The sequence below is a fragment of the Plecotus auritus genome (genome assembly GCF_963455305.1).
Source record: "Plecotus auritus genome assembly, chromosome: 8".
In the NCBI taxonomy this organism is placed as follows: Eukaryota; Metazoa; Chordata; class Mammalia; order Chiroptera; family Vespertilionidae; genus Plecotus; species Plecotus auritus.
Genome location: NC_137782.1, coordinates 162,441,847 through 162,466,837, shown reverse-complemented (window position 1 = coordinate 162,466,837; position 24,991 = coordinate 162,441,847). Strand labels below are relative to the sequence as shown.

The following is a 24,991-nucleotide window of genomic DNA, read 5'->3' as shown; positions in this document are numbered from 1 at the left end:
TTTTATCTGTCACGTGTGGGAATGGAACCAGCCATCCCTGTCTCCACCCCTTCTACAAGTCTCCATGTGGCTTTCATTGCAGCTTGGCTCAAGCAGTTCTGAATGATGGTTATTCTGCAGTTTAGTTGTAACTTTGATGTGGCTGTGTGTACAAAGTTTGATTTATACACTCTTCCCAGGCCCAGAGCTAACTGCAAGCATTGTTTATAGCTCCTAACACAGGGGAATTTGGTATAGCTACATCTTTCAAACAGAGGGAAACAAACGTGTTTTCTTTCAAAGTCCAGGGATTTCTTTGTGGATCTGATCTACTACTCTCTGAGGTAGTGGTTTTCTTTCTTACTTTTTTTTTTTTTTCACCATGATCAATATTAAGAAATATATATTGCATCACCCCATGTAGCTGAAACAAAATTTCCCAAAACATTATTTACCCTTACCAAATGCAATGCCCTTGGATATTTTATATTCTATTTAATTTTTTAAGTGGGCTGATCATTCACCAAATTAAATTCATGGGATAATAATGGGTTGTAGGTAACCCCCAGTTTGAAAATACTCTTGCCCTGACCGGTTTGGCTCAGTGGATAGAGCGTCGGCCTGCGGACTGAAGGGTCCCGGGTTCGATTCCGGTCAAGGGCATGTACCTTGGTTGCGGGCACATCCCCAGTAGGAGGTGTGCAGGAGGCAGCTGATCGATGTTTCTCTCTCATCGATGTTTCTAACTCTCTATCCGTCTCCCTTCCTCTCTGTAAAAAATCAATAAAATATATTTAAAAAAAAAAGATTAAACAAAAATAATTAAAAAAAAAAAAAAAAGAAAATACTCTTAAGGCCAGCTCTGCTTTAATCCACATGCTTGGTCTAGCACCCCCTTGTGGATTGTTGGACAACGGCACTCAGCGGAGGCATGGACTACCATTTCTAAATGATTTAAATTTATGGGCCTGTGCTTTTCCCAACAGGAACATGTGCTGATTGAGGCTGAAAACTGAAATGGAGCATCTTCCCTTTTCTAAGACATGTCCTTTTAGGACATTTCAATAGCAAAAATCAGAAAACAAAAATTTACAAATAAGTAATGGAGCTTGTCTCTGGCTTTTGACCAGTGCTTTCCCTCTTGTTTTCACAGCTGCTAAGAGATCACATAATAAGTAGGTGCTAATTAAACTAACACATGTAAAGAGCCCACTGCTGTGCCTCATGGAGTGCCCAAGAAATGTTATTTCCCCACTGCCTCCCAGTTGAGGATTTCTTTTATGTATTTTTTATTTAGAGAAAGGGGAAAGTAGCAATAGAAACATCAATGAGAGAGAAACATTGATCGACTGCCTCCTGCACACCCCCTACTGGGGATCAAGCCTTCAATCCAGGCATGTGCCCTGACCGGGAATCCAACCAGTGACCTCTTGATTCATGGATCAACGCTCAACCGTTGAACCACCCTGGCTGGGCTCAGTTGAGGATTTCTTGATGTATTGAGAGGACTCAAATATTTCTAAAACTAAGAGGACATTTCAAAATGCCTCACAAAGGTTAAAAATGTTTCACAGTCATTTTTCTAAATGTAAAGGAGATTAGGTTGGTGTGTGTGCCAGCTCAGTGGGGCCTGGCGATCATACAGAAAAGTAGGAAGAGACAGAAGCAAATGCATGGCTTGTAGACCCAAGCTCTTTCTGCCTATTTCCCATCATGCCTCCCACCTCACCTCCAACTGGCCAAAGCATGAATGGAGACCTGTGAATGCTCATTCAGTCCAAGCAGATTCAGGGATGTCCTCAGAGCTGCTGGGGGCATAGAGCTGGACTCCTGACCTTTTTCTAGCAGGACAGTAGCTCTGGGTCTCTTGTGGAGTTTGTGGGCAGTTTACTGAAGGTAAGTGTCAGGTGTTCAGGAGCACCTATGCCCAACTGGCCCCTGCAGACCTCGCGTTGGGGATATTTTCTTCTTCCTTCTCTGTGTCCTGCTCTCTGCCAGGCTCTAGGACCACCTGGTGGCCAGTGGGCTAGTTGTATCAGTGTCCACACACTCCTGCTGTGTCCTGAGACCTCTGTGCTGCTCTGCAGCTGAGCATTTGTTGTGGCTCAGTCCGTGGTCACCCACAAGCCACATGTTTCTGAGCAGATAAGAAAAGAAAACAACATCTTAATATCAGGAGTGAGGAACAAAGAGCCGCCTACTTAGTGTTCACTTTATATTCAAGATAACCAAGCTATCACTGTGATTTTAAGCACATGAGAAACATGTCGGCAGATCAAGATCTGAGGTTGGGTAATAGAACCAGCTCCAGACTCCCAGCTAGATCTCAGGAGTCAGGCTCTTGGCCTTGCTGCCGTAAGGGTAGCCACATGCATGGGTGATTTAAATATATTTGCTCATGTTAACCAAAGCATTTGTTCCTTGATATCTGCGGGGGAAATTTAATTCTCACCCTCAAGAGTATTTTGTCGCCCAGGCTTTACATCTCAGCCCTGCCTGTCCAGTTTAGACCCAGGCCAGCATTCCCACTGAGTTTGCCCACAGGAAACTGCTGATTCTGCCCAATGAGTGCCATGGCTCACCTCTGGCTTGTATCTCTCAATGGAACATGCAGACAATAGATGTGTGGTATGCACGTCAGGCCAACACTCCCGGCCACCCATGCTTAGGGGATGAGGGACAACAGAAACCACCCTCTCTGCATGGTGGAGACCAATGCCAACAGTGGCAATTTCTGGGCACCCATCATCCTGGGAACCCATACCTATCTTTGACCCATCTGCCCTGAGATATCTTCTGCCTAAATGTTAATATTTGTCATTTACAGCCGCCACTACCCCCTTTCAAAGGTGAACACAGTAAAATTTATGACAGGCGTATTATCAGATAACAGAGACAGAGGCGCATAAAAGGAGGAGTGACAGCTCATCCATCAGCGGAAAGGATTCATCCCAGACCCGTGACACCTGGAGGATTCCGGCATGGGGCCATGGCCACACACTTTCCTGCTGGGGCTGCTCCTGCTTCTGGGGCCAGGTAAGTCTGCGATGGCCCTGCTGGTGGCCCGCATTGCTGAGACATGGAGCTTGGGAGAGGAATGTGTCCTTTTCATTAGCACAAAATGCACAGTTTGGGCCCAAGCAGGCTGGAGAGCTGCGGTGAAGTGCCCAGGGCTGGGACCAGAGGCAGGTGAGATGGGACATGGTGTAGGGCAGTGGTCGGCAAACTGCGGCTCGCGAGCCACATGTGGCTCTTTGGCCCCTTGAGGGTGGCTCTGCCACAAAATACCACGTGCAGGCGCGCACGTACAGTGCGATTGAAACTTCGTGGCCCATGCACAGAAGTCGGTTTTCAAAAGAAATTTCAATCGTTGTACTGTTGACATTTGGCTCTGTTGACTAATGAGTTTGCCGACCACTGGTGTAGGGTCACAAAGACCTGGGTTCTCATTCTCTGTGCTGCGCGGCCTAGGGCAAGTGTTCCTTCTCTGAACCTTGATTTTTTTTCTCATCCGTAACATGGAAAGGCCACTGCTAATGATAAGCACATTTTTATCATCCTATTTATGGTTTTTGTTTTTGCTGCAAGGACAGAGGAAGGCAGGTTTCAGGTTGATAAATCCTAAAGGATTGCCCACATTCTTTAGTGCTGTTGGCCCTGATGGAAAGAGTGGGCTACCAGGCAGGGCTTGGGTTTCTCCTGACGCCAAGGGTTAGGAGAAGGTTGTGCCTCTGCCACAGTCCCTCTGTGCCCTTTGTCACCTGACCCCTGGCTCTCCCCTCCTCCCCTTGTTTAAAAAGACAGAATCTTTTAAACTGAGGAGGCTTTAAAGATGCCATGTTAGGCCTCCAGATGAGAGGCCTGGGCCCAGAGTGAAAGCCCTTGCCTGGAGGCCACAGAGGAAAGAAGGAGGCGGCATGGGACAGCAGCCTGGCCTGGCTGGGTGCAAGTGCCGGTCCTGCTGCTCACCTTGGACTAGTCAGCCGCCCTCTGAGTCTGGGGCTGTGTGTGCAAGGTGGGGGGGGGGGTGCAAGGTGGGGAGCACTGAGGTGGGGGTGCAAGGTGGGTGGGGTGTGAGGTGGGGGTGCAAGGTGGGTGGGGTGTGAAGTAGGGGTGCAAGGTGGGTGGGGTGTGAGGTAGGGGTGCAAGGTGGGTGGGGTGTGAGGTAGGGGTGCAAGGTGGGTGGGGTGTGAGATAGGGGTGCAAGGTGGGTGGGGTGTGAGGTGGGGGTGCAAGGTGGGTGGGGTGTGAGGTAGGGGTGCAAGGTGGGTGGGGTGTGAGGTGGGGGTGCAAGGTGGATGGGGTGTGAGGTGGGGGTGCAAGGTGGGTGGGGTGTGAGGTGGGAGTGCAATGCCTGCTGTACTTATTGCACAGGTGATCACATTCCCTAATTGCTAATGAGGCTGCAGTGCTTTTTAAAAAACTGTTTGTTGCCCATTTGAATTCTTCTTTCATAAAGTACCTGTTCAAGCGTGTCTCCCATTTTTGTATGGGTTTGTCCCTTTTTCGTTGGTTTTTAGGAGTTTTTGTACATGCTGTGCACTTGCTGTTTGTTGTTGTAAATACAGCAGATATTGTATACTCTGAAGTTCAACTTCCACTCTCTTTAGGGAACTTTAGATGAGCAAATTCCTTAATTGGGGGCGGGGGATAGGGAGGGGAATGAAAACCACCCAAATGAGAACAAATGGAAGCTATTTATTCAGAGGTGGCTATAGCAAGGGGTCAGCCACTGTCACTGGTGTGGGGCAGACTCCAAGGCAGGCAGGGGCGTGGGAGAGCTTGACAGTGAGGAGGGGGAGGCCGCAGGGTGCTCTGGTTGGAGGCTGGCGGCTCTTAGGTGATTGATTCCTTTGGGGAACATATCTGGCTTCCTCAGGTTGGGCCTGAGTAGGAAGCAGGGACAAAAGTAGGGAAGCTGCCCTGGCTGGTTTGGCTCAGTGGATAGAGCGTCAGCCTGCGGACTCAGGGGTCCCGGGTTCGATTCCGGTCAAGGGCATGTACCTTGATTTCGGGCACATCCCCCATGAGGGGGTGGTGTGCAGGAGGCAGCTGATTGATGTTTCTCTCGCATCAATGTTTCTGGCTCTCTATCCCTCTCCCTTCCTCTCTGTAAAAAACCAATAAAATATATTAAAAAAAAAAAAAAAAAAAGTAGGGAAGCTGCAGTCATGGGCCAAGTCCCGACCACCTAGGCTGACTGCTGAGCGTGGCGGTCGGGCTTCTGGGCGAGGCTGCTGCACATGTGTGGGCGCTCGGAGTTCCGTTGTCAGCTGTGGTCTGGCCTTTGCTTGTATATTCGGTCTCTCTGTTTCCAAAGGATTTCATCTTTTCCTTTATGGTTTGTGCTCTCTGCTTCTTATTGGAGAATCCTCTTCTGCCTCACAGTCATGAAGCTATCCTGTATTTCCTTCTAAAAACGTTATGAATTGATTTTCTCTTTCGGGTCTTTAATGCATCTGAATTGACTTTTGTGACTCGGGGGAGAGACAACCCCAATAATATATCGTATTTTGCGTGCAGGTGCCTAGTTGTCTCAGCACCATTTACTGAGCAGTTGTGTGCTCACAGCTCTAACCAGCCGCCTCTGTTCATATATAAAAGATTCCCATGTGCCTGCACGTTTCAAACTCTGTTTTGCTTTACTAGGTCATTGGTCTATTTCTGTGCCAACAGCACATTGTCTTAATCCTATAGCTTTATAGTAAGTTTTACTATTCGGAAAAACAAGTCTATTTTTCCTTCTTTATTTGTTTTATTGTTGTTGTTTATCCTCACTCGAGGGTATGTTTCCATTGATTTTTAGAGAGAGTAGAAGGGAGAGAGAGAGACAGAGAGAGAGACACACACATTGATTCGTTGCCTCCTGTGCGCACCCCAACCAGGGCCAGGGAACCTGCAACCAAGGTACGTGCCCTTGACCAGAATCAAACCTCGGACCCTTCAGTTCTTGGTCTGACACTCCAGGGGTCCTCAAACTTTTTAAACAGGGGGCCAGTTCACTGTCCCTCAGACCGTTGGAGGGCCGGACTATAGTTTAAAAAAAAAACTATGAACAAATTCCTATGCGCACTGCGGGCCCGGGACGAGTCGGCTGCTAAGCAGGACAGGCAGCAGCACCCGGTGGGCTGGATAAATGTCCTCGGCGGGCCACATGTGGCCCGCGGGCCGTAGTTTGAGGACCCCTGCATCCATTGAGCAAAACTGGCGAGGGTTATTTTTCCTTCTTTTTAAGGAGTGACTTGGCCCTAAACTTTCATACAAATTTTACTATCCATGTGTCAATTTCCACCAAACAAACGAAAACCCTGTTTGGATATTGATAAAAATTGCTTTGAAATCTATGAACCGAGTTGGGGGAAATAGAGATCTTCACACTATTGAGTTTTCCAAACCCTGAGCATGTACTTAGATCTTTAATGCCTCTCAAAGTTTATCGTTTTCTCTGTTCAGGCCTTGCATATGTGTCTTAGGCATATGCCTTTTGTTGTATGGTAAACAGAGTTTCAAATTTTTATTGAGAAAATGTTTGCTATTGGTGTCTAGAAATAAAATTGATTTTTATATATTGATTTTGAACCCAGTTAAACAAAGTTTAATGTTACCTGTATATTCTTTTGGATTTTCTATAGACACATCCTGCCAATCAGGACAGTTATGTTGCTCTTTGTAATCTCTGTACCTTTTCTAGCTTCTGCCTTACTGTGCTGGCGGGTACCTCCATGACAATTTTTCACAAAAGTGGTGGTTGGAGATATTCTTATCTTATTCCCAAGTTTTTTTAAAAAAGTGTTTAATGTTTTGTCAGAAAGTACGGTGTTCACTACTGACTGTTCTGTAGATAACTCTTTATGAAACCCAGAAAGCCCTATTTTATTCCTAATTTTCTAACCGTTTTTAAAAGATCATAAGTGGATGTCAAATTTTATCGAATATTTTTCTGCACGTATTACGATGATTGTATGATTTATTTCTTTAATCTGCTATGTGGTGAGTTAAATTAGTTGACTTATCAGTCACTGATTATTAGATTCACCAAAGATCACACATTGCATTTACTTGTCCTGCCTCTTTAATCTCTTTCAATCTAGGACATTTCGTTAGGCTTTTTTGTTTTGTGTCACTGAACATTTAGGCTGGCTTTTGTCATGTGCACTTCAATTTGGATTTGTCCAAATAATTTCTGGATTGCTAGAATCAGAATAAACTCTAGGGCAGAAATGCAACATAGATAATGTTGCCTCCTAGCTGTGCCACATTAGAGGATACACCTGATGTTGGTAAATACCCTAATCAGTGGTCAGCAAACTCATTAGTCAACAGAATGGCAAACCTCGGCTCATGAGCCGCAGTTTGCCGATCACTGCCCTAATTGGTGATGTTAAATTTGATCATTTGTTTATGGTGGTGTCTGCCAGGTTTCTCCCTTGTAAGGTGCCTTCCCCCATGTGACTTATGTTATCTGCAGGGAGATGCTGTGATACCCTGTCCTGTTCTTATACCCAATGGTATTTAGCCTCCACTGATGGTTCTTGCCTGAATTATTACCATAAGTGTAAATTGGTGACTTTAAAATGTCTATTACCTCTTCTAATTTTGTTAGTTGCAATTCCTCCATAAAAAAAGAGATTCTCGCTTCGGGCAAAAAAAAAAAAAAAAAAAAGAGAGATTCTCTTCCCCACTCCTTGTATGTTTCATCTTTTTAATATACAATGGACATATAGATTCTTTTCTAAATCAGTGTGTTATAAGTCAGTCCTGTCATTATATATTTTGATGCTCAAGTTTGTAGGTATTTCTCTCTTTCCGCGTCCAGCATGGCTAGAGAGTGGGTCCAGTTCCTGAGTAGGGTCAGCTGGGGATTGAGAAATAAAAGAAAGAGACAAGACACAGAGACAGAAGGAAAACGCTGGGACCAGGTGGGACCACCGTCCTCTTCTGATGGAGAGACAGGGACAAGGACCCAGAGCCAATCCAGCGAGTTTATTTTATATCCCAAATATCAGGAAGTTTCACCAAGAGGTCAAGACAAAAGGAGATTATTTGCATTCTTGAGTAGGCCCTGAGCATTCTTGGTGCTAGGCTGGATTTAGATATCAAAACCACTTCCCCACACCATGGGCTGAAATGAAGGTCAAGCTGACAACACCCTTGCCCTTTTGGCAAGGTGTGTTCCCAGGGCGTGGCTTTGCCAACCACTACTGGGTTCAGCTGACAATAATTAAAGAATGCTCATGTGCCTTCCCAGGTGCTGTCTACACAAGTTATTACAGATTTGGCTGATGAGAGCTCCTATAAATTGATTCCTGTGTCCCCAGCATTTTTTTTTTCTTTTGTTAATCCTCACCCGAGGATATTTTTTCCACTGATTTTTAGACAGAGTGGAAGAGAGGGGGAGAAACAAAGAGAGAGAAACATTGATGAAAGAGAGACACATTGATTGGTTGCCTCCCACATACGCCCGGACTCGGGTTGGGGATGGAACCTGCAACCTGCCCTTGACTGGAAACGAATTCGAGACCCTTCAGTCCATAGGCCAGTGCTCCAACCGCTGAGCCAAACCAGCTAGGGCCCCATAAATTTTTTAAGCACTTTTTTTTAACTTAATGGAACAAGCTACTTCAAGCTAATCTTGTATTTTTTCTGTCTCAACCATGCAGTTAGCCATTTCTTCAAGGTTCCAATTGGTAGGAGATTTTGTTTAGAAACCAAGATCTGGGTCCTAGGGGTGTTCATTGCTGCTGGAAAGTCATTATGTCTCAGCCCTCTCAGTGGACAGAGCTAAGAAAAAATAATTCATACAGTCATCTCTAATTTTAGTTAGAACCACTCTTTTGTCTCCTTCCCCCATTCCAGATTTGTTGGTGTAGCCAGTGTTATAAACATCAATAAATTTATTCACTTGCCAAATCCTAAGATACATACATCATAATATTAGAATTATTACAGCAATAGCACCACCACTACCAAATGAAGTTCTTTGTCTTAGACTACACATATCCCACTCAGGGTGTCTAATCAAAACACTTTGTTCACAATCACATGGGTTAACTTTTTTTTTCTTCTTTTTTTGGTGTGGTTATGTTCTCTGTTTGACATATAGTTAAGTTTGTCTCTGTTTGTATTCATTTATAAGGTTTCTCCCATTCTTGTTGATTTTTACTTTATTTTAATATATATATATATATATATATATATATATATATATATATATAATATTAACTTGGTTAAAAAATCAAAACTATGTGAACAGATAACCTAAGAGAAGTCCCCTCCCCTTCCCTAGCCTTTCCATTCTATTCCCACCCACCCCTGTAGATAACCAATTTCAGTATTTTCTAATCAATGTTTCTTTTTACAAATATATTCTTATCTTTTTCATTTTTGCACAAAGATAACCTACTATATACATTTTCTGCATCTTGATTTTTTTCCACTTAGCAATGTATCCTGAAATGTTTGTTTGGTTTCCTAACTTTACATGCCATGTCTTCTAGCTTCTCTTCCAACTTTAGCACCGTTTTGCCTTTCTGTGCTGTATGCTGAGTAATTTATTATGACACGTGTCCCTGTTTGTTCATTCTTTCAGTTGTGTCCAATTTGCTGTGAAACCTGAAGATCTCAAGATCATTCAAGATTTTTAAAATTGACTTTACTTTCCAAATTTAATTTACATTTAGTTATTTACTAAGTTTGCAATATTATTTTTTAAAATGATTTTGTGTTCCTACAAATACCCTCAAGTGTATCTTTTTCTAAACATGGTTTTAGAATATTTGTCTAATAATTTCAGTATCCAAAGTCTTTGATCTGATTCTGCCCTATTTTTTTTTCTGCTAATTTTTGTTTTAGTCAATGTTCCTGGATGCCTTATTTCTTTCTGTGCTTGATTTTGTTTTGTTTTGTTTTGTTTTGTTGTGAGCTGCTCAAACTCTTTAAAAAAAATATTTGTGAGATTCTTTGAGGCCTAGGATAAAAATGTCTGTGTCCAGGGACTATATATGTGTCATTCTATTAGGCACTGGGGACATTACCATTTGAGGATCACTTCAAACTAAGCTCATGGTGTGATCTTTAGAACAGCCAAGCTCCACATTAAGCACTATGCATATGTAACAGCTTCCCTTTAAGAGGGACGTACTATTATCCCCATTTTACAGATGAGAAAACTGAGTCTCAGAAATTAAATAACTTGCCCAAGGTCATCCAGCTAATAAGCACAGGAGTCAGAATTTAGTCCTGAGTCAGAGTCTAGAGCTGGGACCCTTGACCACCACCCTGCATTACAGTCCAGCCCCAGGGAAGAAAGAATCGCAATTGGGCTTTACTTAAGCTTTAACCTCGACAAGGAAAACAGATTCCTGCTCTGAAAGTTTAGGTTTATAAAACTGAAACATCATTAACTCAAAACTGCAATTGGCAAAAGCAAGTTAGCAAAAAACCACTGTTTCTAAGAAAAGACAACTTTCACCTGAATTTCGTTTTCCTGGAAATGGTCAGAAGCTCTCCAGGGGGTTGTCATGCCTTGGTAATGCCCCTGTGCCAGGCACATAACGCAAAGCCAAACGTGGGGAAGAAGTATCTCTTCTGTCATCAGCACAAGTGAAGCTAGTCAATGTTCGTTTTATAAGGGCTCAGAGTCCTTCCTCCTTCCTGGAAATTGCTAGCCCAGCCTTCTGGAAATACGGTCATGCCAAATAAGAGTTGGAAGCAATCTCAGAGAACTTCCGGTGGCCCAAGTCCTTCCAGTTTTTGATAAGAGATGGGTGGGGACTTGCTTGGGTCATATACCTAGTTAGTGGCATCCCCACCCAGGTATGGGGATCTTCTCTGGAGGCTCAGGAGTCCTGCCTGCCTGAGATGTCATCTGTACCTTGTAAATTTTTAGGACTTTATTGTCAATCATTTTCATCAAGCTGCGTTTTTGCTGCTGTCAGTCAACTGTCTGAGCACTCTTCTAAGAACAGGAGTTAGGCTGAGCCTGGCTGGTAGATCATAAACCAAATGTAAGGACCCCTCTGGGGAGAGAGAGCTGATCTGCATAAAATCACTGGGGCAGAATTAAGTACCAAAATAGGTGCAAGTAGCTGTAATGAAAACACCAGGATTCAGAGAACTGAGAGATGAATGTGGGCTGGGGAAGTTTCATGTGGGAGGTGAAACTCGATTGAGCGCTGAAGGCTGAGTGGGATTAAATAAACACAGAGGAACAAGGAGGACATGCAAGTGTGGGGAGCAGCACCGCCAAAGGCAAAGTGGGGGCCCAACACATGGGCGTGAGGAGCAGGGAGCAGGCCTGGTCTGGAGTGCAGGGTTGGTGTTGGGAATTTTGAAATGCCAAGACAAGGAGAACAATAGAGATGATCACGATGTCTTTCGGCTTGAAGAGACTTCTGAAACGATTTAATCCAAATCTTTTCTTTCACATTTACAAAAATGGAACCCTGAAGAGGTAAAGTGACGGGCCCCATGTCACCCAGCACTCTAGAATTTGAATTTGCTACAGCGGAAGTGGGGGGCTATTAAAGGTTCTTCAGCAGGAAGTAGCCTAATGCAAGTGGCATTTGGGGCAAGATGTGACTGTTGGCTTCAGACGTAAAAGGTCACGAGTCGAAAGAGACAGCACACTGGTGAACCAGTATGCCCAGCTCTGGAGAGCACAACAGTGAGTGTGCTGGGCTCTGGGAAGGCCCGGGCATGGCGGTGAGAAACTGCTCCTTTCTTCCCACCAGAAATTCCCAGTCGCCTCCGGGAGGAGAGCTTCCTGAGGGGGCACACAGTTCCCTAAGAATCCCTTCTGGTTGGAGCTCACTAATCATCATCACGCCCCACCCCCAGCTTTGATGGTCTCTTGTCTGTCCCCCTTAACGTTCTGGCCCTTGGTGGCTGCCGCTGGGAGGGGTCACGGAGGATATTAGTGTAGGAGGAGTTGGGGCCCCAGGCTGCTGCCCAGGCACCACCTGTTCACTTTCACCACGGGACCCCCTTCTTCAGGGTATTCCTTCTGATTCTGGGTCTGCCCCAATTGTCCCCGGGAGGAAGTTGGGGAAAATACAGTTGAAAAGCAAAGCATTCCTGTCTGAGGTCATAAAGTCAGTCAACAGCAAAACTCATGTCAACTTCGAGTAGGTTCTCTCCTGTTAGGGTGTTCCCTAGAGCCTCCTTGCCGGTCTAGGGGCACGGGCTGTGCTTGTGGGATCTTGGGTGACATGAGTAGATGAAACATGAGGGTGCACTGGTCTCTGGTTGGAATGGGATCTGTAATGGGTGGTGGTGTCTCCCTGTGGTCGTCAGCACAAGACATGAAGTATTTAGAGATTGGTGGCTTGGCACTGTCCACATCATCTCTAATGCTTCTTATAATCTCATCAGACTAGAGGTTGTGTCTACCTAGGGACTGTGACGGTGTAAATCCTATTGGCCACAGAATAAATTCCCATATGCTGGGAACTCGGGTTACAGAACAACATCCATACTAATAAGCCTTTTTATAACCTTGTAAAAAGGCCCTGGTGTCGGGGAAAGCATACCGGAGTAGGTTAAAGAGACTCGAGCTCCACACAGAACCCTTTTAGTAACTTGCTGAATGGTCTCTGGCAAGTTTGCTAACCTCTCTGGGTTTTAGTGTCCAGAGGTATTAAATAAGATGACCTCAAAGATCTGCCCACCTCGGCCATTCCAGAATTCTAAGACAAACATGCAGAGGTCAGACTAGCTACCCCAGAAAGGTTCTCTGGCCCTCCGTGTCACCTTCCACTGACTTTGGCATGTGACTCCCCAAGCTAACATCCCGTGTTCCCCGGAGCACTGGGAATTCTCGTGTTGGAGCAGCAGCCAGGCGTGACTCATGGCTTCTGACTCGGCTCCCATAGACAGTCATGTGCCTGCTCACAGGTGGCCAGCAGCAGCCCACAGGCCCTGGGTGCGAGTGGGAATGACAGTGAAGGCCCGGCAGCTTCCAGTCCAAAAGAGCACAGGGGACAAACACTGGCTGACTTGGACCCTCCCCTTCCCAGCTCGCTGCTTAGTGGGTGCGGGGTGTGTGTGTGCGTGCGTGCGTGTGTGTGTGTGTGTGTGTGTGTGTGTGCGTGCAAGGCCTGCCCTGCCCTCAGTCTGTGTGAGCTGGTGGAAGTCACCTAGCCTCTCTGAGCTTGTAAAACATGCCCACAGGATCCTATTTACCTACTCTTTAGGGTTGCTGTGAGGACATTATACACTTTCAAAGAGCCCAAGAATGTAATGTACACTGAAGAGTGGACTTAAGGCCACATGTGTTGGCCTTGACCGTCCTCCCCACTGCCCGGGGCAAGCACCTCCCTTTCATCCAGAGAGACCATTCACCCCTCGCATGTGTACAGCCCTCTCGTTCACAGCACTTTCTTCTTCTTTGATCCTTATGACAACCCCATGAGGAAGGAAGGGAAGCCAATCTCACCCCCACTTTCTAGATGAGGAAGTCCAAGTTCAGAGAGAGGAACCCTTGATCAAGGTCACAAAATGGCAGGACCAGTCCAATCTGCATCTCTGTGTTGTGGGGCTATGCAGCAGGCGATGTGTTGGGAATCACTGCTCCAGAAGGTACTTCCCTGAAGGAGAATTGGGTATGACTTCTGGGAGCCAAGGCCCCATGCTCTAAGGGCCCTTTGTCAGCTCCGGGCCCTCCGTGGTGGCTGTATCCACCGAGGGTGATTGATCTTAGCCAAGCCTGTCTCGTACAGTGTGCACAGACGTCTTTCTCTTTCATTTTCATCAGGGTGGAAAAGTACATGTTTTTTTCCCTTACTGACCTTATGGAGGTGAGTTTTTTTGTTTGTTTGTTTTGTTTTTGAGAGCTCTAAGCTTTTCATAGATCCATGAGCTTGGGCTAAAACAGCCTTCCAAAAAGGAAAAATTCCCTTGGGATTTCTGGATTGGGTTCAATCATGTCACAGGTGCTTTGACAATTTTTCCCACAGTGCCTGAGAGCGCTGCGGGAATAGGCAAGAAACGTTCTTCCCATTTACCTGGTGGAAAGCAGAGAACCAGAGAGAGGGCCCATGCCATTCCAGGATTCAGTGGGGACAGACAGAACCAAAGGGTCCACAGTTTCCATGTGGGTCTTCAGGTCTAGACATTAACATTGATTCCAGGTGGAGCCTCTTTGTGACACCCTAGGGCAGTCAGTTATCATGGATGATCAAGATCTTCAAGTTGAAAACGTGAACTATATAGTTCTATGAGGAAAACCCAGAATATGGAGCTAGAAAGGGTCTGAAAAATGGTCTATGCCAGTGGTCGGCAAACTCATTAGTCAACAGAGCCAAATATCAACAGTAGAACAACTGAAATTTCTTTTGAGAGCCAAATTTTTTAAACTTAAACTTCTTCTAACGCCACTTCTTCAAAATAGACTCACCCAGGCCGTGGTATTTTGTGGAAGAGCCACACTCAAGGGGCCAAAGAGCCACATGTGGCTCGAGAGCTGCAGTTTGCCGACCACAGGTCTATGCTAACCATCTCTCTGACACTGAATTATAATAATTGTAACTAGCAATTACTGCCATCTTTACCATGTGTCAGACACCTCCCCTTAGCATCTTTTTTTTTTATTTTCCCAATTGATCTATTTAATACTTTCAGTGTGTCCTACCTGTTCTATGATCTTTTCTCTCTCTTTCTCCTCCTTCTTCTTCTCCTTCCTCCCCTTCTTCCTCCTCCTCCTCCTCCTCCTCCTCCTTCTTCTTCTTCTTTGCTTCAGTTTCCACCACCCTACCCAACATTAATAGCTCACTAATTATACATTTTTTTGTTATTTTGGCATTTAAGATTACAACATGCATCCTTGTTATTAAAGTCTAATATCAGTGTAACTCCATTTACTCCAACCAAATCTGCTCATACAGCAATGTTACATATATTTTAAACTCCACACTATATTATTTTTATTTATTTATATTGGTGTTGGCAAGCTTTTTCTGTAAAGGGCCAAATGGTAAATATTTTAGGTTTTGTGGATTGTATATGGTCTCTATCACATATTCTTCTTCTTTCCATCTTCCCCTCCTCTCCCCCAAACCTTTTAAATATGTAAAAGCAATTCTTATCTAGAGAACCATACAAGAATAGGCTGTGGACAGAGTTGACCCTATGGGCCATAGTTTTCTGGCTTCTGTTTTTGTTTGTTTGTGTGTTGTTGTTTTTTACAGTCAATATTATTTTGTATTTCCCTTCATATTTAGTCTTTCTTTTCTTTATTCCTCTAGAACCATTTTCCTCTTAGCATTTTGAATGTGTCATTCCACTGTCGTCTGGCCTCCATTGTTTCTGATGATGAGTCAGCCATTAATCATCATGTTGGTCTCATGTATTCAAAAAGTTGCTTTTCTTCTGCTATTTTCAAGATTTTTTTCCCTTGTCTTTAGAACTATGCCTAGACATATCATTTATTATAGTTGATATGTCTTGGTAAAATTTTCTTTGTGATTTTCCTACCTACGGTTTTGTTTTTATACAGCTTCTTCTATGTATGGCTCAATATTTTTCATCAAATGTGAGAAGTTTTCAGTCATTACCTCTTCAAATCTTTTTCTGCCTCTTTCTCTCTCTGATTCTTCTAGAAACCATTACCTGTATGTTTGTATGCTTGATAGTATGCACAGACCTCTGAGGCTTTGTTTATTTTCCCCTCTATCTTTTTCAGAAATGTGCTTTCTATTGGTCTATCTTTACATTTACAGGTTCTTTTTTCTGCCATCTTAAGTCTGTTGCTGAGCCCATCTAGTAAATCCTTCAGTTATTATACTTCTCAGCTCTGGAATTGATTATAAGTATATATTATAGCTATGTAAATATATGTAAAAGAAGATATATGTCTCTTCTATCTCTTCTATTTATTGAGTCTTTAGTCTACATGTTTTTCTGTAATTCTTTGAACATAATTTTTTAAATTCTTTTCAACCCATAGCTGCCGTGAAGACTTTGCCTGCAAAATCTAACACTGAGCCTACTCAGAGCCAGTTTCCATTCATTGCTCTTTTTCCTGAGCACAAGCCTAACTTTTCAGGTTTGAGGCATTTCTAGCAACTTTTGGTTGATAACTGGACGTATTCGATAAAATTAAGCAATTCTGGATTCAGCTTTGTTTTTCTGGGAGTCGTTGGTTTAGTTCTTAGGAACTTGTCTGGACTTAAACTGTGGAATTGGTCTCCCTCACCTATCCTGCCACTGATGTCTCCTTTGCTCAGTTTATTATTTATTGTGTTTATTATTATTTTTTTTTAACCTGGAATCCTAGGGGCTCAGGCCTGGGTCTACATGGCTTCGTGATCAGCCAATGGTTGGACAGAGGTCATGCTCAGGCACCCGGCATTTGTAAGGTTCTGTTTATTGGTCTGTGAGTAGATTGGAAAATAAACACAAAGTTGCAGCCAATTCTCATTCCTTTACTTGTACATAGGGCTCTTGCAGGTTTCTTTACCACATACATAGATTTCTAGTCAGCCCCGAATATGTGAGAGCATATTTCAGTTCTCATTGCTGGGGTTTCCCTGTTAAATATCTGATCAGTTCACCTCTAATCCCAAACAGGGAACAAAACATCAGGCTAAGAAAGCTGCAGACATTACCCATTTATTCCCCCATTAGTCCACCACTTTTCACTTTCTGTTGTTTGTTTTGTTTTTCTCTCTTGGTTTCTGTTTATTGTGTGTTGTCTCCTGGGAAATGTTTTTATTATTAAACGATAGGCATTGTATATGAAAAAGCAGAAAGATAATTTCAAGTTCTGGGTGTTGCTATCTTTTTCCATCAAGGCTTTACTTTTGCTTTTGGCAGGTGTTTAGATAGAGGCAGATCACCTTAATCTAATCTGGAACCAGACTGTGACAAATATACACAATGGAATCTTACCTGTTGCGAAGGCATGGATGGACCCAGAGGGTATTTTGCTAACTGAAATAAGTCAGACAAATACCATATCATTTCACTTATATGTGGAATCTAAAGAACAAAACAAACAAACAAAATAGAAACAGAGTCATAGATACAGAGAACAGACTGATGGTTTCCAGAGGGGTGGGGGCTTGGGGGCTGAGTAAAAAGGGGAAGGGATTAAGAAGTACAAATCGGTAGTCACAGAATAATCACAGAGATGTAAATGACAGACTAGAAAATACCTGGTATAGACAATAATGTCATAATAACTATATATGGGGCCAGGTGGGTACTTGGAACATTGGGGGGACCACTCTGTAAAGTACATGATTTTCTAACCGCTATGCTGTACACCTGAGACTAATATAGAATAATACTGAATGTAAAGTATAATTGAAAACTAAAAAACAACAACAACTGAAACAAACAAGAAAGCCTGGCTTTAGTCTTTTTGGAGGCTGGTCTGTTTCAAGTGCATCCCTGCTCCTACTCTAGCTCTTTGAGTCCCAGCTGAAAGCCCGAGACATTTACTACAGCCCCTCCTCCTGACTGGCATGGAACTCAAGTATTTCCCCACCTCCATGGAACTGCCTGAAGCTTCACAGCACATCAGCCTCCTACCTGCTGATATCTATGGCCTGTGATTTGGCAAATGCTTCAAGGGTAAAAACAGCATCAACTGTTGGGCTTACTCTCTTTACTTTTCTTTGGCTCTTGACCCCTCAAATTCTTGCTGCATTTATGACTCGCAACAGCTTCTCTTTCTCTATCTCTCCCGCTATCTCTCTCTACCCCTCTCCCCTCCTTTTCTCCCTCCCTGCTCCTCAATATGGAAATGCATAATAGAATGTCTGCAGAGGAAAGAAATAAGGCCCAGCATAGTTCAGAATAGTTGCAGGAAAAAAATGGGATCCGTCAACTGTCTTCAAAAATAGCCTCTTTGAGCCCCTTTAAAACCTTTTAGAACTAGAGTCAGCAGACAGGATCTCTCAACCCAGCCCTGCCCCTCTAAAATAATTTTTCACTTTTGCTGTTATAAAAGTGTACTAATAACCACATCTGTCTCCCTGGATGTTTTGATGGTAAAGCAATAGCACCCTTTACCAAAATTAACCTGTTTCAATATATACATCGCATAGGCAGTGGGCTAGGTCTTCTGCTTGTGTTATTTCATTTAAAATTTGTATAGAGTTCTGAGTAAGCTCGCTATCATAAAACCCTTTTTTATAAGAAAACAGCTACATACATCAGGGGACCAATGGCTTTCTTTGAGGAGCCTGGAGGATGAGAGGTGCTGAATGGGACATGTCTCAGACCAGGGGACAGTTGGCTACTGGCGTCTGTGATCCTCTGTCTGTGAAGGTCCTGGCAAAGCCCAGGGCAGAAGTGTGGTGGCAGCAGCAGCCTGGTAATCTAGAGGCCAATCCCAGGTTTCCCTGGGGTCCTTGGGGCTAAGGGCTACGGCCAATGAGATGCCACCCTCCCATTCACCTTGATGACCACTTTCTGTCGCAGCCTAGATCACGCACCGGTTGGCAAACAATGGCCCGTGCACCCGAGTCAGCCTTCCGCCTGTTTTTATAGGACCTGTGAGCCGAGAATGGTGTTGACATTTTTAGATTCATTTCTTTTTCCACGTGGATGTCTAGTTGTTCCAGCACCATTTGCTGAACAGACATCCTTTCTCCATTGTATTGCTTTTGTTCTTCTGTCGAGGACAAGTTCACTGTGTTCATGTGGGTTTTGTGGGCTCTCCAGTCTGTTCCAGGGGTCTAGTTGTCTCTTCCTTTGCCAATATCACACTCTCTCGATTCCTGCGGCCGGAGACGACATCTTGCGGTTTCGTAGTGTCAGTCCTCTGACTGTTCTTCTCCTTCCGCTCTCTGTTGGCGATTAGACTTCAAAACCAGTTTGGTGATATTCACAAAGGCTTTTACTTTTTATGTAGCGGGGGACAATTTTAAAAAGAATATTTCATGACACATGAAAATTTTATGCAATTCAAATTTTTACTCTTTATAAATAAAGTTAATTTGTTTACATATTGTCTGTGGCTGCTCTTACACTGCAACAGCAGAGCTGAGTGATTGTGAAAGAGACCGTACGTTCTGCAAAACCTAAAACACTGACTATCTGGCTTTTGACAGGGGAAGTTTGCTGAGCTCTGGTCTCAAGTTGGACAGGGACTTAGCTCATTGGTGATGAGCATGGCCCATGAACCAGACGCCCATTTTCAATCGTGCCATCATCATTTGCTGTGTCACCTTTAAAATGCTGCTTAAGCCCTGACTGGTTTGGCTCGGTGGATAGAGCATCGGCCTGCGGACTGAAGGGTCCCAGGTTCGATTCCAGTCAAGGGCATGTACCTTGGTTGCAGGCACATCCCCAGTGGGGGGTGTGCAGGAGGCAGCTGATCGATGTTTCTCTCTCATCGATGTTTCTAACTCTCTATCCTCTCCTTTCCTCTCTGTAAAAAATCAATAAAATATATTAAAAATAAATAAATAAATAAAATGCTGCTTAACCTTGCTGGGCCCTTATCACTAAAGGGGGATTAATAGTATTTAGCTCATAGGGTTGTTAGGTTCAGTGAATTATTTCATGTAAGTATTGGCTACCACGCAGATTATTATCCTGGCTTAAAAAGACTGTTACCAAAATACTCCCAAGTCTCTGCCCTGCTAATTCACCTGCCTCACTGCGCCAGGTGATGATCATGCACGACACCTTAGCACTCCTCTCTTCAAAGACCGGTCCTGGCTTGCTGTTGCATGGAATAGCCTGGCATTTGCAGATCCACAGCCCCTCTGCTGTCTGTCTGGGAAGCCTCATCCACCCGCCTCCACTCGCCCTCCCCTCCAGTTACAAGCCCTGTGCTCGGCCTTCCCCAGGGCTCTGTGCTTGCCCACACCTTGGCACCTTCCCATCACGTGGCTCTTTTTGCCCAGAAGCCTTCTTCTGGGAATTTCTAAAGGGTCACTGAAATCTGAGGGCAGGCAACAGCCATCATTCCTGTTAGGAGCTCCAGCATAGAAATCAGTGCCCGACCTCCCCGTGGACAGGAAATGGAAGTACACTCTTGCTCCTCATCAAACTCCAGATAATTTCTTTTCAGGGTCAAAAAGTAAAGCTGCAGAAGGCTGGGGTGGAAAGAAATTGAGCCCTGTCCCCCAAGTCAGACTCCCCCTGGCATTGCCCAATGCCCTTTGGGGTCACATGATATGACCTTACATTGCAGGACCTTACATGGTGTCCAGAGCAGGGAACTGGGTGGGAGAAGTCAGAGGAAGCAAGGCACCAGGATCTCTGAGTCACATCAGTATCATAAATGCATCGTGATTATGTAACAACATGAAAAATGCTTATTAAAGGGACCTTGCAGGATACAAAATTGCATCCACATTGACTACAACTGAATGAAAAGTGTGCCTGATCGGACATGAGAGTGTCCACACATGACATCACTTTTGGTTGTAGGGGTAGTGGCACTGTGGGTGATTTTTTGTTGTTTTTGTTCCTATATTTAGAGGGCTGTTAATTGTACTGTACTATTATTTGTATATTTAAAAGGTCAATGCTTTATGGGAAAACACATTAATTTGTACACGTAGAGGGGTCTATTTTTTAAAACTAAAAAAGAAAAATGTTTAAAAGACTGCCCCACAGTAAGCTGGGATGGATAGTGTCTTTGCCATCTCCCTACCTGACTTTTCTCCCCTTCACCTGCATTCAGCAAGACCCCTCGAGACAGCCCCTGCCCAGCCATTATGTACAGTCGTGGCTGCTGGGAATCCCATGAGGAGCTCCTCTAAGCTCACGTCACTGGTGAGACTATTCCAGAATGGCCTTCACCCCCCTGCTTTGTCCTGGCTCCCCAAACAACAGCAGCATTTGTCCAACATGATCTTCCTCGAGAGTTCTGCCTTTTGCTAAGGAACCAGTAAAGGAATCTGCCGTGATGTGGCTGTGCACGGTATGGGTCATTGCTGACCCCTCTCAGATAACTCTTTTGCTTTTCTTTTTGGAATGCAAAGTATACATTTTTATTTTTATTTATTTTTTTAATTTCTTTATTGATTAAGGTATTATGTATTTGTCCTCATCCCCCATTCCCATCCCAAACCCCTCCCCACGCATGCCTCCACCCCCCTGTTGTCTGTGACCACTGGTTAGGCTTATATGCATGCATACAAGTCCTTTGGTTGATCTCTCCCCCTTACCCCCACTCTTCCCTACCTTCCCTCTGAGGTTTGACAGTCTGATCGATGCTTCCCTGTCTCCGGGTCCTTTTCAACCTGGGGATTCTGCTCTAATCGGCTGCATTCATGGAAGTAGAGTGTCCCAAACAATGGAGGTGATAGTTGGAGGAATGGAATCTAGACTTTCCTAACACAGGGATGTTACTGAGCTGGGCACACAGCTAGGGCTGGGAGGAAGGGCAGGCAATGTACAAATCTGGGTGGGAGTTAATTCCAGCTAAATAACCCGAACTATTTTTGCTTTATTTTAGGGACCACCCAGGCCCATTCCTTCCCTGGAGAGAATACATTGGAAGAGCAGCTATGGCCAGAGGTAAGGGCTCTGTCCCCTTTGAGGGATGAAGGGGTCTCTTCCAGTGGGTAAATCCAAGTCTTTTTAAAAATATATTTTTATTGATTTCAGAGATGAAGGGAGAGGGAGAGAGACATAGAAATATCAAAGATAAGAGAGAATCACAGATCGGCTGCCTCCTGCATGCCCCCTTCTGCGGATTGAGCCCGCAAACCAGGCATGTGTCTTTGACTGAAGTCAAACCTGGGACCCTTCAGTCTGCAGGCTGATATTCTATCCACTGAGTCAAACCAGGTAGGGCATTTTTTTTTTAATATATCTGTATTTATTTCAGAGAGGAAGGGAGAGAGAGAGAGAAGCATCAATGATGAGAGAGAATCATTGATCGGTTGCCTCCTATACACCCTACACTTGGGGATCGAGCCTGCAACCCCAGTATGTGCCTTGATGGGAGTAGAACCATGACCTCCTGGTTCACAGGTTGATGCTCAACCACTGAGCCACACTGACCGGTCATAAATCCAAGGCTTGATGCAAGTTGGCAGGTCCCTTCCTTGAGGGAATGAGCCGGATCAGCTGCTGCCCCCAGGGATAGCCTGGCTGCCAGGCAGGACAAGGGCAGCATGACTGTATCTTCTGGAATTTGGGGCTCATCAGTCCTGCAGACTGAGTGGGTGGTTCCCAGAAGTGTCCAGGACGAGTTATAAATGGGCTGTTATCTCTATGAACCTTGAGGCAGATGCTGTGAGTTATCTGAAGGCATCTGGGTTAGGTCTTCCCAGCATATCCACAAGATAAGAGCTGAGAGTAAATGCTTTATCTCTTACTGCAATCGGTAATTCAAGAGGAATTAACTTGTGTCTTGTGATAGTGAGAGATGTGGCCAAGGAACTCAGTTTCCCCCTGTTGGAGTACAGTGAGTCCTCACTTAACACCGTTGATAGGTTCTTGTAACTGCGGTGAAATGACCTGTAATGAAACCGGTTTTACCAGAGGCTAATTGCTATAGACAAGAGTTATGTTTCTATGGCGTCTCATCCCTGTTAGAAGTTGAGTGAAATGACTTTATTTAAGGACCTGCGGTATTTCCTCTGCCACTTTCATTTCTGGAGAGAAAACATATGATCTCCCTTTCCAAAGCCATTCATGTGATTCACAGAAGCAGATGCTCTGGACTCCTGTGAGCAGCTGAGGAGGCCTGAGTGGCCTTGAGGACCTGAGCACTGGCCACCCAGCCCCTCCTCTGCTCTCAGCAGCCCTCTGGGCTCAGGACACACCAATCTGGTGAAGACTCAAGTCTCCAGTTTCAAGTTTACCCAGATTCCAGCAGCATATAAACATAGTGCCCCAACTACCTGCTTTTGTGTAAATAATCAAATTAGATGAAAGTATATAATACAAATAAATATATCATAGATGTATTTTCAAAAATATTTTCGTCTAGGCACAGTGGGTCTCTTCTTAATTTATTTCTTTTTTATTGTGGTAAACAGTACATAACATAAAATTTACCATTTTAATCATATTGAATGTATCATTCAGCGGCATTAGGTACATTTCACATTGTTGCGCAACCATCATTACTGTCCACCTCAAGAACTTTGTCATCATCCCAAGAATTGATTTTTATGCTCCCTCCTTCTCCATCCCACTTTTTGGAGGCACCCTTACCTTCCACCTGCTAAAATTGTTGTCAAAAACACATGTCCCCTCATACTAGGTGAACGGCATGGGATTAGTAAGACCTGAATGGGGACAGTTGTTGCTTCTGGACTTTGGATCTAGATAGAACAAGTACATGCTCATTTCTACATCAGGCTTTCCGGACCTGCAGTATTTCCATTCAAGGCAGTTGATGTTTCTGATGTTTGATTTCAGTTGCAAAGCCTGAAGAGTTTTCCATTTGCATGCGACCTAAAGAAGTCAGGACCCAATGTGCCTTCTGAGTCAGGTATGTGACCCCTGAGCCATGACTCTGGTGTGGCCAACAGAGGCTCCAGCCCTACTTCTCTTGTTCCTTGGTGATTCAAGTCTTTCCTCTTTCCCATCCCTAGTCCCTCACACCTTCTCCTTCCCCCTCATTTATTTCTACTGTGGGACACAGACTGGCACACCAGTCAGAGATAAAACCAACAGGACCCCACAGTGGCTTGGCTGATGAGGGCAGCTTCCAGGAGAGCCCACAGACAATGTTATGGGAACTGTTATACAAAAAATGTAGGTAGGAAAGAAATCAATGCATTTCTTAGGAAATGGCTTCTTGGGGAGCCCATTAGATGAAAGGGGTTTCTAGGGAGACTGAATTCTAGAAATGCTGGTAGCCCAGATGGTCAAGGAGGCTTGCTGGTGTACCATTCACATACAGCCTGCATCCAATGTTTACGTCTGTTCATAGGCTTTGAGTGCTGTTCTCTGGCAATCTTCAAACCAGTGTGATCCTTTGTGTACCCAAGTGGCTTTCATTTTAATGCTTTGCCCTCTTATTAATGGTGGTCCAGAAACAGAGCCATGCGATAGGTGAGAGGGAAAACGAGGCCCACAGTGACCTTCCGTGGGATACCTTTTGGAGATCCTGAGTTCGGTTAACAGTGTGGCCTCCAGAGAGGAGTGAGCCTGTTTGGAGCAGGTTCCTAGGGCTCCCAGCCGCCGCCTGGTCCTCAGCTCTCCACTCTCGTGGCCCAGCTTTCACAGCTGTCCTCAGACTGTAGGACAGGGGCCTGCCCCTTCCATTTAGCATCCTTGGCCCACATTGTGGGGAATGTAGACCCGACCCTCTCCCCTGGGTTCTTGTCGTTGCAGTCCACTCTCTGAGACCTTCTGATATTAAATTCGTGGCAGCCATTGGCAATGTGGAAACTGTGAGTATTTCAAGGGGATGGAGGTGGGAGACAGGGATTGGATTGTTATATAAGGAGTATAGGTAGAAAAGAAATCAATGCATGATTTCAATGAACCCTCGGAATGAGTTCGTGGTAACCAGGCAGAATGTTTCCTTTTGGTAGAGAGATTATTCTCTAAAGTGGGGAAATCCTAAAACCTAGGGAGCTCTGAGTCTTTTTTTTTTTTTTTTAAATTAAAAGAGTGTCTCCCTTTATGTTCGGGTGAGGAAACTTTTGGAGTTTCTCATTGGTAAATGAACCCCATTGATAAATTAAGGTGAAGATTACACAGAATTTTAAAAAAATAATCTCTTAAGCTTTCTATTCGTGACATAAAGAAAAAACATCCTATCTGTTTGGTAAATTAAAAAAAATATATCCATCCTTGCTAACACATTTTAAGTGGTGTATTTTTCGTGGTCAGAGGGAGAAAGGAGAGAAAGATGGAGAGAGAGGAAGGAGCACAGAGAACGAGACATCTGGAGAGAATAGGTTGGAGGGCAGAGTGAATGCCAATGGGTTTCCCCACCCTGGCTTTCCACAGTCCCCCTGCCCTTAGGAAAAGCCCACTGCCCTGCTGCCCACCTCCAGCTCCAAGGCCAGTGACCCCCACATTGACAGACAGACCACTGAGCAGGTGTTCTCTGCTCTGCCCCAGGGCCCTGCTATAC

General features: G+C 44.6%; 1 protein-coding gene across 1 annotated transcript in view; it reads left to right on the top strand.

Annotated features, from left to right (window-relative positions):
- Window positions 1–2,960: 2,960 nt before the first annotated feature.
- The window catches only part of PLB1 (phospholipase B1), a gene marked incomplete at its 5' end in the record, with an annotated part of 115,400 nt that continues 93,369 nt past the window's right edge, over window positions 2,961–24,991 (top strand). Inside the window, 4 exons of the mRNA XM_080684244.1 lie at window positions 2,961–3,015; window positions 21,401–21,462; window positions 23,320–23,392; window positions 24,241–24,299. Coding sequence (XP_080540370.1) covers window positions 2,961–3,015; window positions 21,401–21,462; window positions 23,320–23,392; window positions 24,241–24,299 — 249 coding nt within the window. The remainder of the gene's footprint in view (window positions 3,016–21,400; window positions 21,463–23,319; window positions 23,393–24,240; window positions 24,300–24,991) is intronic.